Source organism: Gymnoscopelus microlampas (assembly GCF_963454915.1).
Source record: "Gymnoscopelus microlampas genome assembly, chromosome: 10".
Taxonomy (NCBI): Eukaryota; Metazoa; Chordata; class Actinopteri; order Myctophiformes; family Myctophidae; genus Gymnoscopelus; species Gymnoscopelus microlampas.
Genome location: NC_139947.1, coordinates 29340888 through 29367207, shown reverse-complemented (window position 1 = coordinate 29367207; position 26320 = coordinate 29340888). Strand labels below are relative to the sequence as shown.

At 43.2% G+C, this 26320-nt stretch overlaps 1 protein-coding gene across 2 annotated transcripts; it reads left to right on the top strand.

Moving 5' to 3' along the window:
• The first annotated feature begins 796 nt into the window (after nt 1-796).
• On the top strand, nt 797-26053 carry mbd6 (methyl-CpG binding domain protein 6). 2 transcript variants are annotated; one of them, XM_084070263.1, is made up of 13 exons: nt 797-1004; nt 2303-2552; nt 4142-4281; nt 6519-6621; nt 7416-7593; nt 7977-10586; nt 11248-12239; nt 12672-12780; nt 12968-13113; nt 13772-14548; nt 22408-22460; nt 22666-22732; nt 23748-26053. In XM_084070263.1, exons 3-13 carry the CDS (start codon nt 4166-4168, stop codon nt 23817-23819), a joined length of 5223 nt encoding a protein of 1740 aa, XP_083926389.1. In that variant the 5' UTR covers nt 797-1004; nt 2303-2552; nt 4142-4165; the 3' UTR covers nt 23820-26053. The 2 variants fall into 2 exon arrangements, with proteins under 2 accessions (XP_083926389.1, XP_083926388.1); XM_084070262.1 differs by having other exon boundaries at nt 797-1386.
• The last annotated feature ends 267 nt before the right edge of the window (nt 26054-26320 follow it).

Here is a 26320-nt window from a genome sequence, read left to right as displayed (position 1 = left end):
ACACACACACACACACACACACACTCATCCATGGTCTTTTCCTTAGATTATTAGTGTTAGAATACTTTTGTTATTATACTATTGTAAGTGCTATAATAGACTGTTACAGTATAGTATCTCCTATAATAGAGACAGATCCAATCTATGGTTTATATTTTAGTTTATTTACATTTTCATTTGTTACAACCAGAATTGTATTCAACCTACGATAATTTGAATTAAGCAGTGTATGAAAAGGCACCATATGCAGGTAAGCATAACACCTGCAATAACTGTATTATTATTATTAGTATTATTATTATCATCAATAATAATAATAATTTATAATAGTGCTTTTGTCCCCAAAGACACTTTACATGGGGGGAGGGGAAAATAACATCAATGGAAAAACGCAAAAAAGGATATGTCCATGTAAAATAATAAAAACATCAAATATCGTTATTATAATTTTTTGTAGAATCTTTGGCATAAATGACATAATCTGTAGTTGTAGTTTATAGACTTATTCATATCCCTTCTGTGGGCCAACATATTGTGAATGTGAACACTTCTTATCTTGGCAAACATACACTATGGACAGGTGCAAATTGGAGTCACACGAATCCATCACATTGTATGGAAAAGACATCTGTTTTTTGGGGCCTATTATTATTCTCCCATTATCATGTCCTTTATCAAGGAGCTCGAGCCTGATGTCTGGAACACTACAAAGGTCCCGTTGCATGTTGGGTACAATACTCTCCCCGTCCATTGCGCATGCGCGATAGAAAACTCCATTATTATTTTGCACGGAATCTGCAAGAAGGAAAAAAAAAAACTGTGGTGAACAGTGAATTGTGGATTAATGGCTGGTTCTCCTGGTAGGTCGTTGTACGTGTGAACGCACAACCGGGTTCACTGAAGAGAGCCCACAGGAACGCTTGGATAAAGTGCCCGGCGGCAGCGCGAGGCGAGCGGAGCGGGACATCCTTGAGTCTCTCCTCGGGACACACGTCCAGAATCAAGTACATTTCACTCAATGCTAACCTCTTTAGCATCCTAGGCTAGCGTGCTAACGTTAGTTAGCTCCAGATCACATCACACACAGTCAGAAGGAGGAGGCGCAGAGGAACATGAAGCGTTATTATTATTATTGCCCTTTGTGTTTTAAAGCGGACGGACTGGACGCCGAAGCGGAGACACGGCGGTTGATCGACGCAAATATCTGATCCGAATGACGGCTGGGGCTGGTTTGGTTTGACGGTTGCCCGTTAAGATTAAACATTTGGCTTTCAAAACATTCCCCCCCTGTACTGTCGGCTAGTCGGGTTAGCTGGCCAAGCTAACTCCCGATTCTCCCGCGAGCGAAGCTATAGGAAACAAGAAGAGTCCCAAACTTTGACGCAGGTAACGGTTGATAGATCGTCGCTAACGTCGTTTAGCATCAGTGTTAAGGGCAGTGATCCCGGTTCTCACACAACATTCACATGCGAAGCGAAGGGTTTATCTGTGCACGGGGGGCTCGATCCTTTTTTCTTTTGAATCGTCTTCTGCAAGAGTTTTGTGTATTTGGGGGTGTTTTGTGCGCCTGACAGCTGTCACGACAACATTGCACAAAGTGGAGTAGCTACCTACTTAGCTTAGCTGTTAGCCTAGCTGTTATGTTAGCCCTGCTCTGTACCAGTACCGAGTCATCTGCGTGTAATATTTCAGTATTCTAGCTGCTTGTATTACAGTGATGTAGTTGTTGTTACTTGAACTGTGACTTTGGGACGTTTTCATTGTTTGCCCCAAACTTAGTGGTAAAAATAAGTGCTGCTTCAGTCAAATCCTCTAACTCAATGGTTCTCAAACTTTAGTTTTTCAAGGTCTCCCCTTAACTCTGACCCATGTGTATACCGTTAGAGTTACAGACTTGTAAGGGTCAATTTAGACCCCTCTAGTCTTAAGGAACCCAGAGAGTCCCTGGAATCCACTTTGAGAACCACTGCTCTAACTCCTAAGAGTGTACAGATGGAGCATCCATTTGGTTCCATTTGTGTCCTCTCAGAGTTACAAATGGTACATGAAAGCTGATTTGAACTGTGTGTGGCTTAGGATGAGACCAGACAACCACATGCCTATTTCAACACACCCTCCTTGCCACTTCAAATTGGCCACAACTTGTTCTTAAGTGTTATTACAGACAGCAGTTTAGCTAATGTTATCTTCCAGACTGTACTTTGATTAAATTCTGAACAACCGGGAAGTTATAAATCACAAAGCTATATTTCCAGGACGTGCCAGATTTTTCCTTATCTGACCTCCATCTCTCATTCCACAGACCCCTTTCCCTTCCTCAGCATCTGTTCTGATATGAACCGAAGAGGTTGAATTGAAATCTGGATCAGGGATAAGCCTCATATTTGAGGGAGTCTCTACTCTAGAGGAGAGGGGGGAACAGTCCTTGTGGGACATCCGGTCCGGCATCCAGGTGTTTCTGGCAGTCTGCGTGCTTCTATAACCCAGCAGTATGTACGTTGGACAGTGGATACCTTAGCCAAAACAGATCCTGGCTTCCCAAAGATGACAAGGTATGTGCTATGTTCATTTTTCTTAAGCGAACAATTTTCACATGGTTTCATATTTCTGTTATGTTCATCCTGTGAAAGCCCAAGCAACCTCACTGGTAGATAAAGGCATTAACACGCAAATCTTGTATCACTTCTTGAGGTTGCCTGCAACTAAAATGCCTATTGCCTGCATCCATATTTTATATCCCAGCCCTAGTTTCAGGAAAATGGGCTCAAGTGCTGGGTTTTTCTTTTCTAAATCTATGATGAAAGTCTACACTTAAGTGTGTGTGGAAGGCAGTTGGACCCCTATTGCCCTGAACAGGCTCCTTCAGCTGTTATCAACTAAAATATGGCCTACCTGCCTTCCATTGCAGTAGTGATCTTGCATGTATTGCAATTATGCATTTATAAACAAAGTTACAATCCTCATGTTGTCATATTAACACTGAGACCCTTGCTTAGACATCCAGATGTGGTTTACAACAGCATAAATGTATTAGGGATTGCATGTAATCGCATGTGATGACTGCATTAACATGAAAATGATACTATACTAAACCTAAATATTGGCTTCTGCAAGGTCTGCCATTGTGTGAGTCATGCAACTAAAGTTATAGTTCTGTTTTGCAGAGTTTATTTATTTCTTTTACTCGCCGAGTCAGACTTGATCTCATGGATGATTTATTTTATGTTTCTACTTGGAAGTTTGAAGGTTGTGAATGTTGACCTTAGGCTAGTTTAGCTAAATTCATGGATGTCTCTAGGATCAAGTAGTAGTTTTTCTCAAAAGTGGAAAGAAAATAGACCTTTAAAATTCTGGTCCAACAGAACTAGATATTGTAATTATGTATTTATAAAGTCGCTAATTTCACTATTAACAAAGGAATTGTGTTATACAGAACAGCCATGGTGAATATGAATACGGTGAAAAACGTATTTCAGGGAAAGAAAGAAGTTCAAAACTATGGATTTTGTATGCACTTGTGAAAAAGTTTGTCATAAATCTTAATAAATGCTAGGCTAAGTACAAAGTACCCTCAGCTTTGGAGAAGATTGATGTCCTTACCTTTGAATGCCATTAAAATGAACCAGGCGAAACAAAAATTTCAATGTGCCTTGGAAATGAATGCAGAGAGCAAAGTTTGCAGAGTTTGTCTGACTAAAATTCTCTGTCAACTGAACTACCCCTTTAATGTTGACACTGAAAGATGATATTACATAACCAGGAAAGCATGCTGTCGCATTCATTAATAGAACAGTGACGTCCTTAAGACTGGCTGAGGAAATTAATGAATTAATTTGTTTACATTCATATAACAATCTTCTCTCACATGCAAAATGATATTCTTATGCATGAAATAAAATCAAGGGTTGACATTTTCATCTCTTGATTTTGCTTTGCTTCTCTGGCCCATCTCTATTTCTGGTCAGAAAAAGATAATATTGATTGATTGCATTGAGGGGGGGGGGGACATAAACGTTCATGCTGTTTTAATTTCTCTCACTTTCTTATTTATTATTTATTTATTTATTTAGCAAAGTCCTCTATAAATAATTTGACTTGTTTTGATATGAGATATCATTAGCTTTTCTGGTTCCGTCCCAAGGTGCTGGAAAGCAGCAGCTACAAAATGATGGGAGGCAGTGAGACTGGCAGTGGGGACAAGGATGTTGTCCATGCCGTGGCAATTCATGTCCCCATTGGCTGGCAGAGGAGAGTGGAGCATGGACAGGTTGTCTATGTCAGGTAAGGCAGTGGTTCTCTTTGAATTTCAAGGACTTTTGATTGATTGAATACTTTATTAACAGTTAGCAAAAAAAAGTACAGTTAAATAGAATGCTAAAAGGATTGAACCCAAGAAAGCACTATGGCTTGTTTCCATTAGGGTCCTGTGTATTCAATTCATAGAAACATTTAGTGACAACAAATATGCAATACTATGCAAAAACATCATATAAACGAGTTGTTATCAAAGAGACAAATATGTACAGCAAACAGTTCTGGGGGGGAGGGGGGGGTTGGTTCTGGTGATAGGCTTTAATTCTTTTACAGGGGCCTGTTACGAATTGCAACCGGTTTTGAAGGAGAGTAAGGATTCACACTTTTTTTTATGTCTGTTGGTAGGGCATTCCACATTTTGATGGCATAGTAGTAGAACTAATTTAACCCCTTTTGTTTGAGCCAAATCTGATATGTATTTGGCCACGGACCCCCATTTGAAAAGATTTTGTGCCAGGGAGAGAGCATTTGTAAAGATTTGTCAACATGTTTCTAAAATAGCCGAAAAATAAAATGGGGCTTAACTGTTTAAACTGTTCTCATTTTGATGAGGACCCCCTGGAACATTTTTAAGGACCCCTGGGGGTTGTCAGACCCCAGTTTGAGAACCAGTGAGGTAGGGAATAGCACACAGAAATGCATCTGTGAGTCATTGTATATGTAGAGATTTGAGGAGGCGTGCGTCTGTCAGTCTCTGTCTGTCTGTATGTCTGTCTGTCTGTCTGTATGTAACTTTTTGTTTGTGAGTCTGTTTTGGCTAATATGACTCATACTGTTGAAGAGAGCTGCTTTTGTCAGGAGGCTGTTATTGTTATTTCACTGTAAAACCATGAGTGTTAATGTAGCGGCTACATTGTAGTATAACTCTGAGAGTGTACAAATGGACTGGAACGTGTCAATTTGGTTACATTTGTTACATTTATCTACAAGAGTAGATATTGCCTTGCTTTTTTAGCTTTTTGGAAAGATGCAATTGTGTTATGTCATGGTGGCTTGTGTGGGGATAAAGAGTGACTTTCTTGTTAATAGTTTGATGTAGATTTAAGCCTATGCACTTCCAAGAAGAATTACTTTGTTTTTTGTGGATCAGAACAGGGAGAGATGGGATTACTTGAATATGCTTGTTTTTACAGTATGTTATTTTCGTGGTCTGGTTAATAATATGTTTGCCTTTTGGAAACAGAGCTGGAAATGCCCAATTTAATTTTAAATGGTATAGAACCATTCTTGACATTGAGGCATGATATTCATCCTAGTGTATAATACAACAGTGTATATGACCTTCACAAAACATAGCCTATTACTTATAACATTAACAGTAATATTTAACAAGAGCTGTTCGTTGCTTTAATTTGCATATTGTCGCTGTTGGGCAGAAACCTTTTAACTCCTTGTAACTGCCCTGCTTCGTCATACAAGAGTGAGTGTCACGCAAAATAGCCAATCTATAAGCTCACAACACATCGCATCTCGACACATTTTGAGCCTGTAGATCTGCTATTTCTGCTGTTTTTGAAATAGTCAGGCTCTGTCAAAGTCTGTCTGTGGGTTTTATAAATATTTTAAGTATTAATAAGACCTCGCCACCCAACAAAGGGACAGAAATGACTCTCACATTGTAAAAATCAAATGGATTGGAAGTGTATGCAAAATTGTATGAGTCAGGTAGGTGCTCAAAAATCGGTCAAAAGTTTTGTATATTTGAAAAGGTGCAAAATGTCATGAGGCTGGTGTGCAAGTCAGGGAACACATAAACTTTAATAGGAGAACCAGAGAGTTGCTTTGTGTTTGTTCCGTGTGTATGCCCACCTCAGTCACACCGTTCTCTTTTGCTGAGGAAGTCACAAAGGACTAAGGAGAGAGGAATGTGCAATTATAAACTATGTTTATGTCATGGGATTATAACCATTTGTGCTGTCAATGTGGTTGAGATTGGCTACATATATTATCTTACATTATAGTATTTTTTTTTATATTTGAGTGATGGCAGCATTCTATTGAATCAAATGAACAACAGTAGAGTTGTCATTTTTATCACTATGCAGTTGGTTTAAAAAAATGTATTTTTATGATATTTATTTATTTATTTATAGAAATGACAATTGCCCTAAACCCAAGATAGATCGATACCAGCATTTAAAAATATCAATGATACCCAGCCTTACTTACCAGTCTGTTTTGTCCATCTTTACTTTACTTTCTAGTCCCAGTGGCACTGCCCTATCTACTCTGGATGAGGTTAAGACCTATCTGTTGACTGATGGGACCTGCAAGTGTGGGCTGGAGTGTCCGCTTGTCATCAACAAGGTAAAGCAACTAAGCATACAAGCTAAAAGTGTCTTTGTGTCCATCCTTTAGATGGTGCACAGTGATGTTTTCAATATAATTCCAGGACCCAGGATGAGTTCTACAATGCTTTTGCGCTTGGCAATTACTGTTCAGTGACAGGCGAGCAGGCAGGTAGAGAGACGCAGGCAACAGGCAGAGAATTGTGCTGTGCTCATCTTACGTACACATGTCGCTCTTGCCGTCTTGAACTTTTTTCTATGCGACATGCAGGAAAGAAGGTTGAATGGTTTTAATTTGAAACAATATAGCATCATCAGGGTAAAATGGGGTGTGTCCCCTAGAAGCATTGACAATGAGTTTACAGCATCCTTTCGGATTTCAGACACAGGATGCTTACCTAAGAACATCACTGCTTACAGTAAATTGCTATTGGCACTCGCTTGTCATACCTTTTTTAGTGTGTGAGAGAATCAGTAACACAATCAAGCAAACAGTATGTGTAGGGCTGGGCATTAACCAAAAATATATCAAAACCGATTAGAACCAATAATTGACTAATCTTGCTCTTGTAGATTAATAGAATAATCAAGAAGCAGGTTTTTTTGTGTGCTCTTACATACCAACGATTTGACATGAAAACATTCTAATATGATTTTTTTAATCTACAAAATTTGGGAAACTCTGATCGAGTCAGTAATACGTTTGTCTGTAAACCCCTCGCACTACAACATAATTTGGTTCAGACAAAATCGGTTCAGACAAGCCTCAAATCACTTTGTACTGAGTGTACTCCTTTAATTGTTTTCTTGCAGGTGTTCAACTTTAGTGTTGGTGTGAAAGCGGAGCAGCAGCAGCACAGCCAGCAGCTGGGCAAGGCAGAGCAGGATATGACCAAACTATGTAACCATCGTCGGAAAGTGGTAGCCATGGCTGCATTGTGTCGCAGCATGCAGACATCACAGCTGCCCTTCTCTGCCCATCATCACTCAGGTATATTTGCAGATTAACCAGTGGTTGGCACTGGCAGCTGTGTATGGTGGGGTCAAATTGTACCTCCATGTTTGTTGGGCCCATAAATGTCCTCTCAAAGACAGGAGATTATGGAAATTGTCTTTTTGCTGGACCTACTGTAATTTGCGTTTTGGCTTAAAATTGTGGAGAGATTTAAAATTAGGCTAAGGCAAGTAAGTAGCGATGAGATTTGGGGAATGAATGTAGTCAATGGAAATCAGTTGACATGCCTCACATATAATTACTTGTCTGTTTTTGCCATTTGCCCCCTAAAGTTATAAATGACCCACCAGAATTTGTTGCATGGGCCTATTTATCTAATCACGGTTTAGTAAAATCAGTTTTGTGTCATGTACTTTCAGAGGTCAACAGTGTCTTGGTAGACAACCAAGATCCAAAGAGGATGCGCGTGGAAAAAGAAGAAGAGGACCATGGCACTTACCAACCCAAACCTCATGTGGCTCGTGCCCGGCCCCACAACAACCTCAACCCAGCCCCCTGCGCGAGCCCCAGATCCTCCCCTCAACTCATGTACCCTTACAATGGTTCCTCCCCTCTCGCACACACGGCCACAAACTCCCACCATCCCATGGATGCTCTGAGGAGGCTACAGTATCCTCCTCCTTCTCTGTCTGCTTCCTCCTCTTCTTCCTCTTCATCTTCCTTCTCTACCGTCTCCTCCAACTCCCCATTCCCTGGTTACAGCGCCCCCCAGCGATCACCCCGTACGCCCACGCCCCAGAACCTCAGTCAAGGTCAAAGGTCAATACCCCAAACCCCGGAGACCCCTGGGTCGCCTCGGTTGGGACCGCTCTCGCCGCCTCCCCCGTCTTCGCCCATGACCTTGGGTGCTGGAGGAGGAAGGGGAATGCAGTCCCACGCTTCTCATCCTCACAGTGTTATTGTGGGAGGTTCTCCCCTTTCTCCGTCTCCATCCCCCTCCCCATCTGTTAATAACATGAACTGTGCGTCCCCTCACCAGAGATCCCGACACCCCTCTTCCTCCTCTTCCTCCCTCTCTGAACAGGGAGGAGTAGCAGCAGGAGGTGTAGAAGGAGGAGTAGTGATGGGAAGTAACTTCGCTCAGAGAAGGAAGTCCACCTCTTCCTCTCCCCACTCCCCTCTCCCCTGCGGCTCTCCTAACCCCAGCCTCCACTTCCCCAAATACAAGCTGGAAGACATCTTGGAGCAGTTCAAGAACTCAGGCAACAGTAGCACTAATAACCACCACCTCCTGTTCCCTTCCAGTCCTGTCCTCCTGGCCAACCAAAGCAGCAGCAACAACCCTCACATACTCTCCCTGGCGCTTGATAAAGGTGGCAACCTGAAGGCCTCCAAGGCTGCTCTGGGTCCTGTGCCCAATGCAGGACCTGCAGGATTTGGGCTGAATGCAGCAGGGCCCTCTGGCTTGCCTCTTGGACCCTTTCTGAACCACCACCACCACAGCCATCAGGCCAGGCAGGCGCACCCATCCTCCTTCCCTGCTAGTAGTCTCCTCTCTGCAGCTGCCAAGGCCCAGCTGGCTAGCCAGATGACTCAGAGCCAGAGCTCAAATCCAGGTGGCAACCCCTTGACCTCGGCCTCTCCGCTGGATGTCTTGAAAGATAACCAGCAGCAACAGTCGTCGAAGGTAACAAACAGCACTTTACACAAAAAACACGCCCCTTCCTCTAGCGCTACAACAAGGCCTCCTACCCATCCCTCCCTCGCAGCGGCCTCCTCTCTCCTCTTCCCTCACTCCCACCCTCTGGCCCAGTCTCTTGCCACCTCCTCACATCACCCCCCTACACCTGTGGAACGCAATGCCTCACATAGGAAAAGGCAGCGGCGGTCGCCCACGGTCCTCAGCATGCTTAGAGAAACTCAACAGCTTGTTAATGGGCCGAGGAAGACTCCACCGGGAGACTCTATTCCCAACACCATCATCAACCTCTCTTCCTCCTCTCCCTCCTTATCCTCCTACCCCTCCCCATTGTATTCCTCCTCTACCTCAACTGCCACGCAGAACCATAACTCTGCCATCTTGGAGAACCACCAACACCCTATCCTCTCAGGGCAGTCACCCAGGCTCTCTGCTACTGCCCGGCAGTCAATGCCTCTCGCTGGGCCTCTAAGACAAATGGAGGCCCTGGATTTCACTACAGGCCTGGCTGGTCCTTCTGGGACTCCAGCCTTGGCTCTGGACCCTCCAACTCAGCCTCTGTCTGCCCTGTTACACCTACTCAGTGTGCAGAATGCACAGCAGGCCGCCACTTCAGCATCAAACTCTGCGCCCGGCTCGCTGGGCTCTGTGTCAGTAGGAGGAAGTGGAGGAGGTGGGAACACGAACAGACAAAGCCCTAGACCACAGCCATCTTCTCCTGGCTCTTACTCAAACTCCGTTAGGCCTCTTCAGACCCGCTCTCCATGTCGAACCAATAACACTACGCTACCCTCGACACAGCAGCCCCTTTCTCCTTCTCCCACCTCCTCCTCCGCTCGGCCCCGATCGCGTCAGTCTCCATTACAGGCACAGCCTCTGAAATCTAGCCCTTTACAAAGACTATCCCCTCCTTCGACAGCATTGCCCAGTTCCCATTTAGCTCTCCACAACAGCAGCAGCCCTCCTCAGCCTACTCCCCTGTCTCCCCATTTAACAGACAAGCACCAACAGACTCGGAATCACAATCACATTACCACAGTTGACTCCATATCCCAAGTACCCTTGCATGAGGCCTCAACCCATGTCTCCCTTGCAACGGATATGTGCAGCAGCAGTAGAAGTAGAAGCACCAGCTTGTCAACAACCATGGACCTGAGTCATTCTCAAAGTTGCGTTACTATGGTGACATCCACCTCCCCGAAGCCTCTGGATCTTAGCAACCACGTTCTGGCCCTGCTGGCGGCATCTTCCACTGCACCCCAAGGGGAGGGGGGGTCATTGGACCGTACTACTGGCAGAGTGTCAACTCCACCAGGAAATAACACTATAGGTGAGGATGACATTTGGTAAACGGTGGAAAGTTGCACTTTAATTCTTAAATATTTGTATTTAGTTTTGCCCATTTTTGTTTGATTTCACTGCTTTTCATCAAGTAATCTTGCATGCCTCATTTATTAAAAGGGTACTTCACCCAAGAAATTACTATTTCTATCATTTACCTACCCGGTGATGTCTTTGCGTCACAGAGAATTCTTGTTTGTAAAGCACTCCTTAACGGTGAATGAAGAATCTAAAAATGAAGAAAACTTGATGAATGGAATTAATTAGAGACCTGATTTAACAACAGCAAAACTATATCAAAAAGCCTTCCATAAACTCAAAAACACAGCTCATATTACAATTTAGGTTCTCTTCTGCAGAAGTCCGCTGAAAAACGTATCAAAATATCACCACAGAAGACAAAAATAAACTTTTAAAACACTCCTTCTATGGTCATATTTTGGGAAAGCACTGACAGATTTTTGATTGTTGTTAAATCAGGTCTCTGATTAATTCCATCCATCAAGTTTTTTTCTAAATGTTTGGATTCTACCATTTTTCGATTCCTCATTAAAATTATCTGTGACTCAAAGACGTCACCGGATAGAAATAGTAACTATTTACTGTTTCTGCATATCCTATGTTAATCATGTACATCTCAACTCCTTCAGGGCCCGAACAGTCGGTGGCTGCAGACAACCAGGTTTCCATAGTGACTGAATCTCCACAGTCCAGCAGCCCTGGTGTCGGACACACCAACCCCACCGCTCCTGGTGACAGCCCAAGTCTCTCCTCCAGTCCTTTACCTTTAGCTGAAGCCTTTCCCTTCATGAACCAAGAGCAGCTTCTCCAGCTGTTATCAACCACAGGTGGCCTACCATCCATCCTGGACCCCACTGTCTTGGCATCGTTGCCCCTAGGGGGGCTGTGGTTAGGCGGGCATGGTCAGATACCCCAAGCCCCTGTTACGCCACAGCCTTCGCAGAATCTTTCAGAGCAACAGCCAGACCATCAGCAACAACACTTACTAATACAACAGCAAGACACGCAGCAGCACAACCAAGATCATCAACACAAACAACCACACCAGATGAATGGCCACCCTCTGTTCCCGTTGTTGCCCTCCTTGGTTGGCACTCACGGGGAGCTTCCTCTGAACCTCCTGGGCCTTCTCAACCCGCTGCCACCCCCGGCAGCCTCTACACCAGGACAGGAGGCTGATCTGGGTTTGGCAGAGAAACCAAGCCTCCAGGCGCTCCTCATGGCCTCCTTGCTGCTGGGGCAGCAGCAGACTGCCATGTTGCCTCTATCAGGGCTGGGTCAGTTGAGCCAGCTCAGTTTGGAGGTTCCTCTTCACCAGCCCCACCAGATTACAGCCACGTTAGACAGCCTCCCCATGGACAAGAACTCCAGCATGCTGGATCCGTCATCACTCCCTGGACCCAGCCTCCTCGAGGTCCTTCAGGGGTTACTTCCTCCAGAGGGCTCTCTACAAGCCCTGCAGTCCCTGCTCCTCCCTACCCACCTCCCCCCTCATCCCTCTACAGCCTTCCTCCCCCTCAGCCCTGCCCTGCTAACCGCTGCCCTTGGCTCAGCCGAGCTCCACCCATCTCATTCCACACAACTAGCTACTGCACAGCAAACCCAACATACCCCACCTCAGGTAGGCTTCCCCCTATCTCCAGTTGCTCCCTTCCTCTTAGGTCTGTAGTTTTCCATAAAAAAAATCACGTCCTAAATGATTCCATGATTTCCCTTAGTTTTTCTTAAATAAACATTGGCCCTTTTCAAAAACTTTTCTTTTTACCCCCTGCCCTATTTTTAGCTTTCCGCGTACACCACTTATTCTGTATGGTTTGGGTTGCTGTCAAAACTTGTTTATCTTGTTTATGCGTTAGTTTCAAGCACATTCATGTTGGTTTGACTTTTGTATTTTTAATTTTCGCATGTATTGGCAATGTTAATGCTATACTTTAATTAAAATGTGAATACAGTAAAAACAAATAAATAAACAAATAAAATACAAATAAGTGAAATGGAAATTTGAATCTAATTGGATTCACTCATGCCTTTTCCCTCCTGTCCTCTGGTCCAGGGTACCTCTGACCCCGGTGTTGATACGCTGATCCCCCTTCCACTCCAGGGGAAGGACAACCCCATCCTGCAGCAGTTACTCCCTGCCCTGCTCAACCCTTCTGTATTAGGCAAGTTGCTAAAATACAGGCAACAGCAAAAACACAATGTCATCGCCATTGTTATTATTGTTATAGTGATACTTACTTAATCCTCTTCGTCCCAAGTGGGACATGAGGCTTCGAACCACTGTAGTGTAGTGGCATATTTAAATTGCTTAGCTGTTATAAAAATGTGTTTGTGTCTGTGTGTTTTTAGGAGATCTCTCTGGCCTCGCAAGCCTCCATAATATGGTGGGGCTAGGGGCTGGCCAGCTCCTCTTACCTCCTGTACAGGCCTCAGCTTTGGGGATGTCCCTTCTTCAGGGCCCTGATGGAGCCATCAACCTACTCAACAACATACAGGTAGGAGTCCCAAGGCTGTGTGGGAGATAGCTTAATGTGTCTAGTTCGATCCCGGGCTCCCACTGGGTTACTGTCGAAGTGTCCTTGAGCAAGACACTGAACCCCTAACTGCTCCCATTGAGCAGGTTGGTGCCTTGCATGGTTTCCTCCGCCATCGGTGTGTGAATGTCATTCACTTTGGATAAAGGCCCTATATAAATGCACCATTTACCATTTAACACTGTGTTTTGGATTTGTTGGCTTATAGCAATGCTTAAAAACGTTTTGCACGAAAAGCACTTTTAGAGGATTTGAATAAAAATGTCCATGAATATGCAGGTATGGGCCTGTAGATGCCCAGATCTTACATAATCGCAATCGTTTGATGAGTCAAGACTCATTTCCGACTGCATGTCTTTCCTCCTCTTTGTCCCTCGTTTCCTGCCTCTGTCCGAATAATAGAAAAACTGCTAAGCTTTCGAGGGCTGTGCAGGTATGTGTAGATTCATTGTAGGTAAATTTGCGTTTTAAACATTGATTCGATTTTTCAGGGGCTCCGGTTCCAAAACATCATCTATGTGGCAACAAATTATCATTCATTGCCTCTCCACCAATGTCACCAAAACCAGACCTTTGTGTATTAAGTGCTGTACTGTCTGCTTTCTTTTCTCTTATTCAGCTAAACATTGCACCACCGACGGAAGACAAGCCAATGCCGTTGCAAGAAACACAGAGTCCCACCCCACAGGAGGACATTCCAGCCAGTCACTTAGTTCCAGAGACAGTACCGAGCCCCGCCCCAGCCCCTCCTTCTGCTCCTCCTCCACATCCAACCCCACTTCTACAACGAGGCTCTGGGTCTGCCAGTAGTGGAGGGGTAATTGACCCATACACCTCTTTCATGGACACCATTTATACCTCCTTCCTCCAAGTTAGTGCTAAAGAACAGGAAGAGGGAGCCCAGTCAGGGCCAACAGACCCCACGTCACCTTTTTGTGCCTTACCCCCCGTCTCCTTCCAAGCGGAGCACCCCGCCCCATCCACCCCTCTCTCAGCCCTCCCCCAGGCTAGCGCCCCCATCTCCCTTAGCCCACGCCGGGCGTGCTCCCTTCGTAACCCTGACTTATCTCGCCTCAGCCTGGAAGCGGCGGCCCACTCCCCTGCACAGGGCACCCCGAAACCCAGTGAGGATGAGTCGGCATCACCCTCACAGAGGAAGGCAGTGATGGTGGAGGGACACACTCACCCAGAGCCTCCTCTCCCCCCCATATACCTGGAGGAGGCAAAGACGGACTGCGCTGGGCCGGCTGCAGCCGCGTGCCCCTATGTTGAGGCAGGGGTGGAGAGGCAAGGGGATCTGCCCCAGGCTGGTGGGTACCACAGCCCCAGAGATGGAGGAAGCGGGAGGTCTAAAGAGGAGAGTGCTGGGGTGCTGCTGCACACTGAACAGGGCAGGGTGAGTGTTTGTGAGGGGCATGGAGGGACTCTTACTGTTTTTCCTTTCAATATTTGCATTTTATGAGTTTAGCTAATGCTGTGGAGTGAATGTTGGTGAGTAAACAGTTAAGTGTGTGTCATGCATAAGGCAGACATGCAAACATGTAGCTTTTCGGCGAAAATCACTGTTTGAATCCAAATACCGGTAGGTCATTTGTGTGAATCGTGCAGATCCGAGGAGAAAATGTTTTAGGGGGGTGTCGTGTTGATTGTACTGGCTGCGTTGGTCATCGCGCGTACAATTCACAAGAAAAATAAGGATGTTGTGGACGAACTTCAAAATAAAACCCGCGTTGAGTTGACTAATCATGATACGTTAAAACTGAGCGGTGTGATCGGTCTTATTTTTGAAGTCCAAAGTATCTCTCCAGCCTGCCTGCAGTAGCTGGGGGCCATGTCGCGGTGTTGGGGAAGATGTTTGAATGACAAATGAATGGATAATAGGGTTGGCCAAATGGAGACATTTTATCAACCGGTTACCGTTAGGCCTTACCGATTAATTAATCATTAACCGTTAAGGAAATGTGTTAGAAAAAAAATGCGCTATTTACCAATTAAAGAAAGAAAAATACTCGGCGTTTTTTTCCATAATAAAATGCACTATTTACACATTAGAAATACCAATACAAAGACGAGGAAGAAGAATACAACAAATTGTTTCCCATAAGAATTATGGTTTTATTTTACCACCAGTGAAACGGGAGGATTTTCTTATCACATGTCTAGAGCAGTGCTGTGAAATAAACGGGACGGAATATAGACTATAAATAAGCCTTAGCATAGCCACCATACACAAGATTCATTTAGCCTACCGTAACTGTACAAAATAAATTAAATCAGCAACATGTGCTTCAAAAAAACAAAAAAGGACATCATTGACAATCAGCGCGAGGCCGCAGCAGCGCGAGCCGCGAGGCTTACAGATTTCAGAACAGAATCATTCAGATGATCAACTCCCATCATGTGGCATGTATTCAACTAACAACTAAACATGTATAATAGTAAAGTAAAATTAAACAATTGCACAACGTCATAGCAATTAAAAACAAAAACCATGGCGAAAACATGCTGGAAACTTGGAATTATTCAGCTGTGAGAGGAATAAGAACTTTTTTTTGTGGACAATAAAATAAACAGGCCTGGCCTTTTGGCGGTCTATAGCTTATTAAAAATAAATATGACATAGCCTATAGTTGCCCAACTTTCTAGTAATGAAAAACAAAATACTTAGGCGAAAACATAAACACATTCATCCAGCTCTGGGGATGAGCAGTAGCAGTAGATTAACAACATAAAATAAAGATCTGGCCTACCTCATCATCACAGCGTTCCGCTTTAATGTCTACTGGTTTTTGTTCAAAAAAATCAACATATCCACGTGCTCTGGGGTTAATCTGGTGCGCAGTCTGTTGACTACAAGACCCGCTGCGGAGAACACCCGTTCAGAGGGCACCGAGGTTCCAGGGATGCACAGGTAGCGCCTGGCTAATGTAGCCAGCCTCGGAAAGCGCCCTTGATTATTTTTCCACCATTGAAGTGGGTTGGTCTCTAATGGGGGGGGGGGGTGTCTCTCATATAGTTCTCGACTTCTACCGCCGAGTCTTCACTAGCTTGTCCGGGAACGCTGTAGTCGTCTCCCAGGAGCATAAGCATGGCACTGCCCTTGCGCTGCTGTCCGCCTGCAGCTGCAGCCCCCGTCCGACTAGTCTCGTCGTCCTCTTCCTCCTCTTCATCCGTTCCAGCAGGGCCAGGGCCACCAGGCTCACCTTTGATTGATTCAGATTGAATACTGTATTAACAATTTGCAAATAGTACAGCGGTACGATTATACAATGGCGCTAAAAAGGATAACACAAAAAATAAACTTTAAGACAATAATATACACAGTACACACCTTCATCATCGGTCACTTCCACATGGACAGTAGCACATATTTCTTTGAGTTTTGCTGTTGCCTTTTCTCTCTGCCTTGGTGTGAAAAACCGGAGATGTTTATGGCGAGGGTCCAAGACGGAGGCGATCAGCGCTGGTTTTGCGAAGAACTCATCCGTGTCACTGTCAACCGACATGCGATCACTCAATGACTTTCTAACCTTGGCCTTGAACTCTGCCACTTTGCGGCTGTCATCCTCGGCGCTCTTAAGGTGTATGTTAATGAGGCTTAATGTGATGGGGTAAATGCTAGAAATCGACACCTCCTGTTCTGTTGACATAGCAGTGGTCGCACATTTTAACTTCTCCAACACGGGTGCAACATCTTCCATGATCTGCCAGTATACATCAAGGATCTCAAGGGTTCTGGCATCTTGCAGCTTTGTTACTGTGCGGTCGGACAGAACTGCTGTGACTGGCCACCGTTGCTCAAGGAGTCTTGTGAACATGTCGCACACCGAGTTCCATCTAGTTTTGCATGACTGGATGAGCTTGTGGTGGTCATTCTTGTTAGTAGTAGTACTAGTATTAGTAGTAGTATTTGTAGTAGTCAACCCCATTTGGTCTTGTTTGGCCTCCAGTGCCTTGGATGCCACCGTGCTGTGGTTAAAGTGCCTGACTAGCCGACCTGCTGCAGCGATAACCCGATGGATGAACAGGTTAAATCCATCGTTAATCGCCAATTGTAGTGTGTGTGCAAAACACGGAACGGAGTCCCAGTCAACCCGTTCGGGGCGATTAGCAGCCACAACGTTGGCTGCGTTGTCATGCACACATGCACACACTTTCCCAGTAAGCCCCCAAGCCTCCATCGAATCATTCAGTTTAGCTGCCAGGTTGTCTGCTGTGTGTCTGTCGCCCGCCATACTCTGTGTCAATAAGACGGCTGAATTCACGTTCCACTCCTCGTCAATATAGTGGCACGTAATTGTCAAATAGCTCTCTGTGGTGAGTGCCGTCCAACAGTCGGTCGTAAGAGCCACAGCCCTAGCACTATCCAGTTGCGTTTTTAGCTCCTCTTTTTTTTCTTTGAAATGTTTTTCAATTCGACGGGTGACAGTCTGTTTTGATGGGATGTGGTAATTGGGCTCCATATAGCGCAGCAGCTCCTGAAAGCCCTCGCCATCGACCACGCTGAGGGGCAGAATATCTTTTTCGACCATCACACAGATTTTCTGGGTTATATCCTCTGTCCTCCGTGCATCACACCGTTTCCCCGCTATGATGGAGGGCAAAGTTGGTTGAACTCCGGTTCCCGAACTTTGCGACGATGCTCCATGTTTGTGACGCAGGTGATATTGCATCGCGGATGTACTAGAGGTATATTTCATCTTGGCGCTGCACAATTTACAAGTAACCTCATCATTATCTTGGGTGAAACTATCCCAAACACCACTTCTCTTCGCGCGCTTCATTTTGTTGTGTTTACTACTAGTACTGTTAGTGTAGTGGAAGTCACGTGTGGATGCAGGTGTAGACTTGGCCCTTCAAAATAAAAGTTTTTTTTTTTTTTTTAACGGTTCACCATTAGCCGTTAGTGTTAACCGGTTGCCAATTTCTTAACGGTTAGCGGTTAACGGCTACCGGTTGGCCAACCCTAATGGATAATAAGTTTGTGACTCGTTCCGCTAAACTTTTTAACAACGTGAAAACCATGCACTGGGGACGAGTATCGATCTTTCCATCCGTTGCAGTGGTGAAGGGGTCCTTTTTCTTAAGTCGTGTCTTGCCTGTGTGCTTTCTGCGAACTTATCTAAGTGCCAAGTCTTCATTTTCTTGATAGTCAGTGTGCCATATCAATTTAATTATGTTCCAACTGATTTTGATTGTCCATAGGCCTCATAACAACCTTTATTTTTTTCTTCTTCTTTAGAAATATTTTCTTTCACATCAGGATGTAATGATCATTAGACTAGGAGCAATAACCCCACGTATCTCTCAGACTCCCTCCTCAGTCAGAGTTTGAATGAATGTAGAAATATGTATGTGCAGGATGTAATTTGTATATAGATGTGAGGGGACTTAATTTAACTGACTAAACCTTTTTAGAATGTTTAATTTTAGAAGAAATAACCTCTCTCCCACACTTATGCCGGTGTGCCAGTGATCACCCTCCCCTGTGCCAATGTTGGCATCCGTGCTTAAGGTTGCCTACCCCTGGCCTAAAGTTTATTCTAATGCATTCTTAATAATTATATGGCAGGGGAGAACATTTTAAATTACCATGTCCAGAAAAAAGAAAGTTCTATGATAAAGTGTTAATTCATCTGGTCTAATATTTGCGAACGAATGCGCGCGCTATTCTTGTCACCTTTTTCACCCCTGGTCTGTTTGCATCCCTGATAAGGACACATTGACATGGCACATACTGTACATTTCTGTTGTAGGTCAAGAACACTTTGGTAGAGGTTTGGGTTGTGTAGTTACCTTGCCATGATGTTACTCAAGGTGGACAAGAAAATAAAAATAAAAAATGGATCCATTGACTAGAAATTGATTATTCAAAATTTGATCCTAATTGTATGACACTGTAAGGTGTAACAGCTCTCAAACTTTTCTCTTTTAAATGTTTCTTTATTTGATAGTACAGTAGACTGTCAGGAAATGGAGAGAGGGATGGGGAGTGACATGCAGCAAAGGTCACAACACAACTCAAACCTCTACAAAAGTGTTCTTGCCCTTAAAGGAATGTTTACCCTAAATCCAAAGCCACCCCTATTGTTTTGTTTTATTTGTGCCATAACAAACACATTACAAATAATTAGACAATAAAACAAGCATTGCACAGGCAAGGAGAAAAAGACGGGGCTTGTTTGTTAATTGTTAACTGCATTTACGCATAATAAAAGACAACTTATTCATATTATTTTCTGTGAAAACATCTTTCAGGTGTTCTAAATGACATGAAACATTTGTAATACCGTTGACTGCACTTTTAAAGCCTAGAATCAATACTATAAAATATGGTTTCGCAAAGTTTTAAGTGGGAACTTAAATCTTTATCTCTCCTAGAGGGAAACTTGTGTTTACAGCCCATTGTCTCATCATCTCCTCTATAAAACCACAGCCATATAAGAAATACACTAGAGGGTTCAGTCAGATCAGTTTAGTCACATCATTAGGGTGACTTCTTTAGGACAAATCCAAATACTAGGGGACAGAAGTCCCGAGCTGAGCGTGCTCTACTGTCAACTGATTAAGAGAAGGACAGACGGGTGCAGACTCTCAGTGAACATTCTATAGCCTGAGTAGCCACGTTTCGGCTACTCAGGCCTTTATCAACGCTGATGAAGGCCTGAGTAGCAGAAACACGGTCGTTTGTCATGACTGCTGCTGCGGTGAATAATTAAATTCAAAGAAAATTGTGAGTATGGACTGTGTGTATAGACTGCTTTAGGATGGAGCCATGGGTATAAGATTAAACACCCAAACGGTAGAGTATGGCGTCAAATTCAAAGAAAAACTTGACTGAGTAGAGAAACCTAATGAATGCATCTGTTTCCATACAGGTATACTGCATGATAATAAGTAATTAACATCCTATCTCTGTGGCATGTATAGAAATGCTGAGCAGGGCTGTTGACCTCGATTTTGGATTAAGATGGCAAGAGGAAAAGACTAAGTGAATATTAAACCACGTTCATTATTGGGGCACCAATGGCTTCAGTCACAAATACCGCTGCCTAGTGTTTCAGTATGAACAGTGACATCTGCATTTCCATCTATGGGGAAAACATCAATAAATACGGTTAATACACATCATGGTCGAAACTAAAGCACACATTTGATTATCTATCTTGATGCTTGTGCTTTAGTGTGATATGTAAGGAAAAACAGAAGAGCAACTCTTTCTCAAATGATGAGAATGTCAATGCAGGATGTGATCAGACTGTCCGCAAGAACTGTGGATAACTGCATAGAGAGGGAGTTACAGTAGGGTTGCAATACATAAACCCCTCATTACAAAGATGAATGCACATTTGAGAGTTCATTGGTGTAAAAACATGGACACTAGTCTTAGTCTACAGAGAATGTGGGAAAAAAGATATGATCAGATGAGTCATCCTTCATATTCTCCACAACCCGGTATGTGTGGCGTACACCAAGAGAACAGTACAGGCCTGAATGCTTCACACCTACAGTGAGGGGGTCTGGTGGCTCTGTTATCTTGTGGGGGCATTTTCCTGGCATGGTTTGGATCTAGTTGTGTCCTGAGAGGAAAGGACCCGACCGCTCATAAGACGCAGCGGAAAAGTCTTCATGGCACTCGGTGTAAAAATGCATTCCATCGACATTTCAGCCGCAGTTTTCCTCCCAGTGTGGAGGAAGAAGGCTTGTATGACTGTGATCTCTACCTCTTGAAATACTCCTTGGTTTCTGTTGTTTGTAAGCAATCATGGCAATTCTCAAACTAGTTGTCTTTATTTTGTCACTCGTCTGTACATAGATTGTCACTCAGGCATTCGTCGTTGCACAACATTATCTAACTGGGGTCAGGATATCAGCCTGAGCCGAAGGCAAGGGCTGATACAACTGTGCCAGGGATTTGATGGGCATGGATGAATGCTGGCAATAATTATCACTATAGCCTTGTTTATTAACAAAACGGAAAAATAACTTCTGATGAACACTTTAACTGAATAAACAGATTAACATTGCTGTCCATGAGGACCTGTCCCCAAAGTTGTAGTCCCACTGGGATTAAAAAATTGTCTTAAGGGAGGACCGGCCGGACCACGTCGTCACGCTCATGTCACTATGACTCAGTCATAACCATATATATTCACCTGTTTCCTAGGCTGTGTGTTTTCCACTTCCTGTCGATTTCATTGGATATCATTGGTCATCTGACCAGTTTCATTGGATTTCATTGGATCAAATCGACAGGAAGTGGAAAACACACAGCCTAGGAAACAGGTGAATATAGTTCCCGAAGCAGCTATTATGAGCATAAAAGGACAAGGACTGACAGATACAGAGATCTCCATATATGAGCATATTGGTCGGACAGCGGTGTGAAGTAGGTGTCTGAACCTCTAGTGAATTTAAAAGTGCTGTAAGTGATATGTTTTGTTTAAAACAAAAAGTATTTTGTTAACTTAAAGCTCTATATTCTGATGGTAATCATTGCTACAGTAAAGAGTGTCTGTTCAGTTATAGTGGTCTCCCTGTCTCTCCAGCTCTGTAATAAACCGGTGGGTCACCAATTCAGTTTTATATTGTTCCAATTTTGTCCTGTATCTCCTGATTGGATGCAATTGTTATCCCAACTCGAAAATGTCTTCTGTTTACTAAAGAGCTACAGACCCCTGTTACTGAACTATTTATCACTTATTTATAAATCCCTTACACCCCGTGGGAAAGTTAGTGAGCAGAGATGCTCAGAGTGCGGTGGCACATTAGCGTGCACTGATTGGTCAGCTGCCCAAGGGCTGATATGGCAACTGACCAATCAATGCAAGCGTATTGCCCATCTGTACTTAAATCAACCCCTCACCCAGGGCCAACAAAAGCGAATCATCGCCACAACCAAAAATGTATTTCCGGGTAGATCGCATTGGAGCAGTATTATTCCTTAACCTTATTTCTGGAAGAACAGGACCCTAGTCAATGACATATTGTTATTGACTATTAGACATCTATTTATCTATTAGTTATAATATCCACAGGTTGACAAACTAGACATAGCTAATGTTCTGGACACTTTATTTTGTATTGTGAAATCGTCCATAGACATTCTACCCGGAAATACCTGTTTGTTAACACACATTCGAACATGCTGATCTGGTCTATACAACAATACAGCAAATGTTAATTTAATGTTCATGTTTTTTAGTGTTTTTTTTGGTAACATGGCTTGTCTGTTTGGATTCTTAACCTCTTCAGGATCAAGCAGGACCAACAGTGGGAGCCAGGAGAGGCAGGAAAAGGAAACAAACGTAAGTTGCCCTCGTAATGTTGACATTCAGTGTGTGTCTTCAGTATCATACGTCCTTACATGCGTATCAATGCAGGTGCATATGAAGTAACCTATGCACCACAGCAACAAACGCTTAGTTTTAAATCGGGTATGTTAAGTTCTCCTATGCTATCTTTTATATTATGCTGTATTATAACTGATTCATTATAACATGTGTGTTTCAGGCTACAGAATGTACTAGAGGATTTCAGAGACATGGATGCTGCAGCGCTGGAGGACAACAAGCCTACGGTAAAATGTCTCTCTTGTGTGATTTTGTGTAATTGTGGAAGTCTTTTAGTCTAAGCAAAAGGACACAATCATACTATAATTCTAGTAAGGGCGTAGTGGTGAGTAGGTGAAGCTACCCTGTTCTCCTCAGTGGCTGGAGCAATTGCTCTGATTTTGCACACAGCCATTGACCATTACCATCTGAACTTAACTGTGAAGCCCGTTTTTCAATTTCACTAAATCTCAGCTTCTTATTAGCGTTTTTGTGTCAAACACTGTCGCCGTGGTTACGGGGCTGCCCAGCTATGGGACGAACTGCCTCCCGGGTTGCCAGATCATGTGCGCATATCCCCCCACGGATGCGTCGACCGGGTATGGTCTAGTATATATAAGGACTGTAACTCCCAGTATGTTTGTGACATTTACAAAACCTGACTAAAGTGGATATTTCATGCTGTTTTTGAACATTTTGTTTGTATTTGTTATGGTCCTGCAAACGTGTTTCATAAGGTTGTAGCCAATCGTTTTCCGTCTGGTTTTTCAGCTGCAATGATAAATGACCGGCTGCAGGGGGCGCTGTTGAGACGAATTTCCGTCAAGGCATTTATTATTTTCTGTGTCTTCATTTAAAAAAAAAATACAAAAGGATCACTCAGGGTATCCATCCTTGACCACAAAACTAACCTCACGTCAGCAGTAAATGTTAGAAAGCTTGGTTTCTGTTTACTGTTCAGTGCTCATATCTGGTCTAGATCCCGCCTACAATATCCGATAATTTCCACACACACAAAAATGCAAACACAGAGACCGTGTCCGCTCTAGAGTGGAACGGCGTCTACCAGAAAACCTGAGCTAGCCACTCTGTTTGCTTTCTTAACTAACTGCGTCACAGTGGCGCAGGCTAAAACAACGGTGGTGTAAATGAGAGAAATCAATATTTTAGATGCAGAGTTAGATGGCTAAGTTAACCATCAGGATTTTACTGTGTATGATCTCTGACACTCATTGTGCTGTCTTCTGTTTACTGTTACTCCAGGCAGCACTGCTGAAGCCTGAGAGGTCAGTCCGAGGCAGGAGGCGGCGAGGCGCCAGGTCACAAAGGCAGTGATTGGAAGAGGAAGCTGTCAATCCAAGCTGTTCACCATTCATAGTGTCCAGAGGGGAACGCCTCTTCTTCTTTTTCTTCTCCTTCTTCTTCTACTTCTTCTTCTTTCCTGTCCTGCACACCTCACCTTCATCATCACCACTGCTCCCCTCTGTCTAGAACTTCTTTTTTTCCTCTTCTCAAAACTGCACTAATTATTATGCCGTTGTCATGTCAACCATTGTTAGGGCAACCACTACAAGAGAGAGGAAATAAAACACATAGGAGAGATCTAGTTTCTAAAAAAAAGAGACAAAAAAAGAAAGACAATACTTCGTCACAGATGCATTTTCCACTTTGATCTTGTAGGTCTAGTACACAAAAGAATGGTTGCTTGACTATTGTGATCAGAGCTCAGTTAATACATTGTTAGTGTTAGAGAATTATGTCAACACAAAAACACAAAACAATCTTACTGTTTTCTCCTCATCAGTGTGTTTACTGTGAGTCAGGATAAGCCCACCTACTTGAATTACCTATGGTTGCTCTCTCATGAATGTGTGTGTGTGTGCGTGCATATGTATGTTTTCTGTCTGAGTGTTTGACAACAGTGCTTGTCCTGAGCCCTCTCCCACTGTGCCATACAAGTTGGTTTAGTTGAATTTATTACAATTAAGTAAAATGACACCCGATGCAGTAAAATGCATAGGGTGTTAATTTAACTGTTGAGAGTGTACTAATGGAACCAAATGCACCCTTACAGGACCATTGTAGAGTAAGAGTTTAATTAACAATCAGAATGTTACAGTGTAATTTGGTGGACTGAAGTAAAGGCCTCTTCGCAGAGACAGTACAGTGGTCTTTTGGGGTTTAATAAAAGAAAACGGAAGAGAAGTTGGCAGGGAGTAATCTTGTTTCAAGTGCTGTTGAATTTAAACAACCCAAGGACAAGGTAAGGCAATAATTTTAAGTCTAATGTATGCCTCCAGGCATCTTAGCTCTTAAGCCTAATTTATACTTCATTGCGCTCCAGCATCGCTCGCTGAAAAGAGCAGATCCACAAGCTCACAACACACCTCGTTGTGACCTTGTACATCTGCTATTTTCGGTGTCCGACGCCATCGTGTGACGGAGTAAAAAATTAAGCATTAGAATCGTTTACATCAACTTGTGTTGAAATCAAACGGTGTTTGATCGTGTTATGTTCTTTCTGTGTTCTGTTATGGAATGGTTATTACAGCGTATTGAATCATTGGAGTATCTCATTCCTGTTGGAATCTTTTAGGGAAATGTATCCCTTTTATATACTGGCTAAATGAGAAAACAGAGTAATAAACCCCATGTCTGTTATTCTCTGTATTATGGGTGGTTTTATAGAGCAGCATTTGGTTTCTTCCTACATCGTTTGAAATATTATGGAAAATTACTTTCCAGATCATGAAATGTGTGATTTTGCACACAAAAATATGGAAGATTATATGAGGGTGAAACTTACTCATCCTATATTATGACTACACCGTTTCTTTAGTTGTAGAAAGACTACAATTTCACATACTGTGCTACATCATGGTGTGAAGGATAAATCAACTGTAGACTGATGGGACCTAGTTCATCATTGTATTGCAAAGCCACTGTCAACATCCCAAGCAGACCAAAATCGTGAAACCCAGTCTGCAACTATAAACTTTGGAATATTGAAACATGGCAAACACCGAAGCCCTGAAGAAAACCACATGGTTACAGACAGTATCGAGTGAATGGGTTACAAAGTTCTGTGTGAATGCGAAGAGAGTTGATGTACATGTGGGTTTGTTGAGTTGGTGTTTTCTGTCTTTTCTCTTCCCTCTGTCTCCTCATTCACTGTTTGAGCTCTCCTTCACACACTGCCCCACCCCCACCCTAAAGAGTACCGGCATCTTTAGCTGTATTTAAAATAGAGAAAAAACAAAAATAGAAATTAAATGAAAAAGAAAGCAGATTATGCAATTTCTACACTTGGAGATTTTTTTGTACATATGTACAGTTAATGTGTTTTATTTTGATTTTATATTCTTAGAGAAAGAGACCAGAGACAGAGGACAAAATGATGAATTGTGACATTTTTCTGGGAATTGTAATTGAGTATTTTTCTCATTCTGCCCCCTTGCTTTCAATACTTATGTTTAAAAAGACGAAGATTAAATTGTGGACTGTAGCTTTCTTTTTATATGGGAGTCTCTTTTTTTATTTAATATTAAACTATTTACAGAAAAATGTAACCTGTTGTGTTTATTTCCATTGGTTGAAGAGATACAAGGGAAACCGGCACTGAAGGTGTGTCATATCCTATTATGTGGACTGGCAAATGTTTTTCTTTTCTTTTCTTAAAAAAAGAAAGAAAAGTGATACAAAATACAGCTCTGCATGATTTCATATTTTAGGCAGCAATTAAGTGTACTTTGCTTCTTTCATGTACTTGGTTTTACAAATCTTAGTTGAAGCAAACATGTATTTGGATATGATGAGGTAATGGTATTTCCAAGAAG

Coding starts and splice junctions, on each gene's coding strand:
- mbd6 (XM_084070263.1), top strand. CDS start 4,166: ATGATGGGAGGCAGTGAGACTGGCAGTGGGGACAAGGATGTTGTCCAT. Junction 4,282..6,518: donor GGACAGGTTGTCTATGTCAG/GTAAGGCAGTGG, acceptor TTTACTTTCTAG/TCCCAGTGGCACTGCCCTAT. Junction 12,240..12,671: donor CCCAACATACCCCACCTCAG/GTAGGCTTCCCC, acceptor CCTCTGGTCCAG/GGTACCTCTGACCCCGGTGT.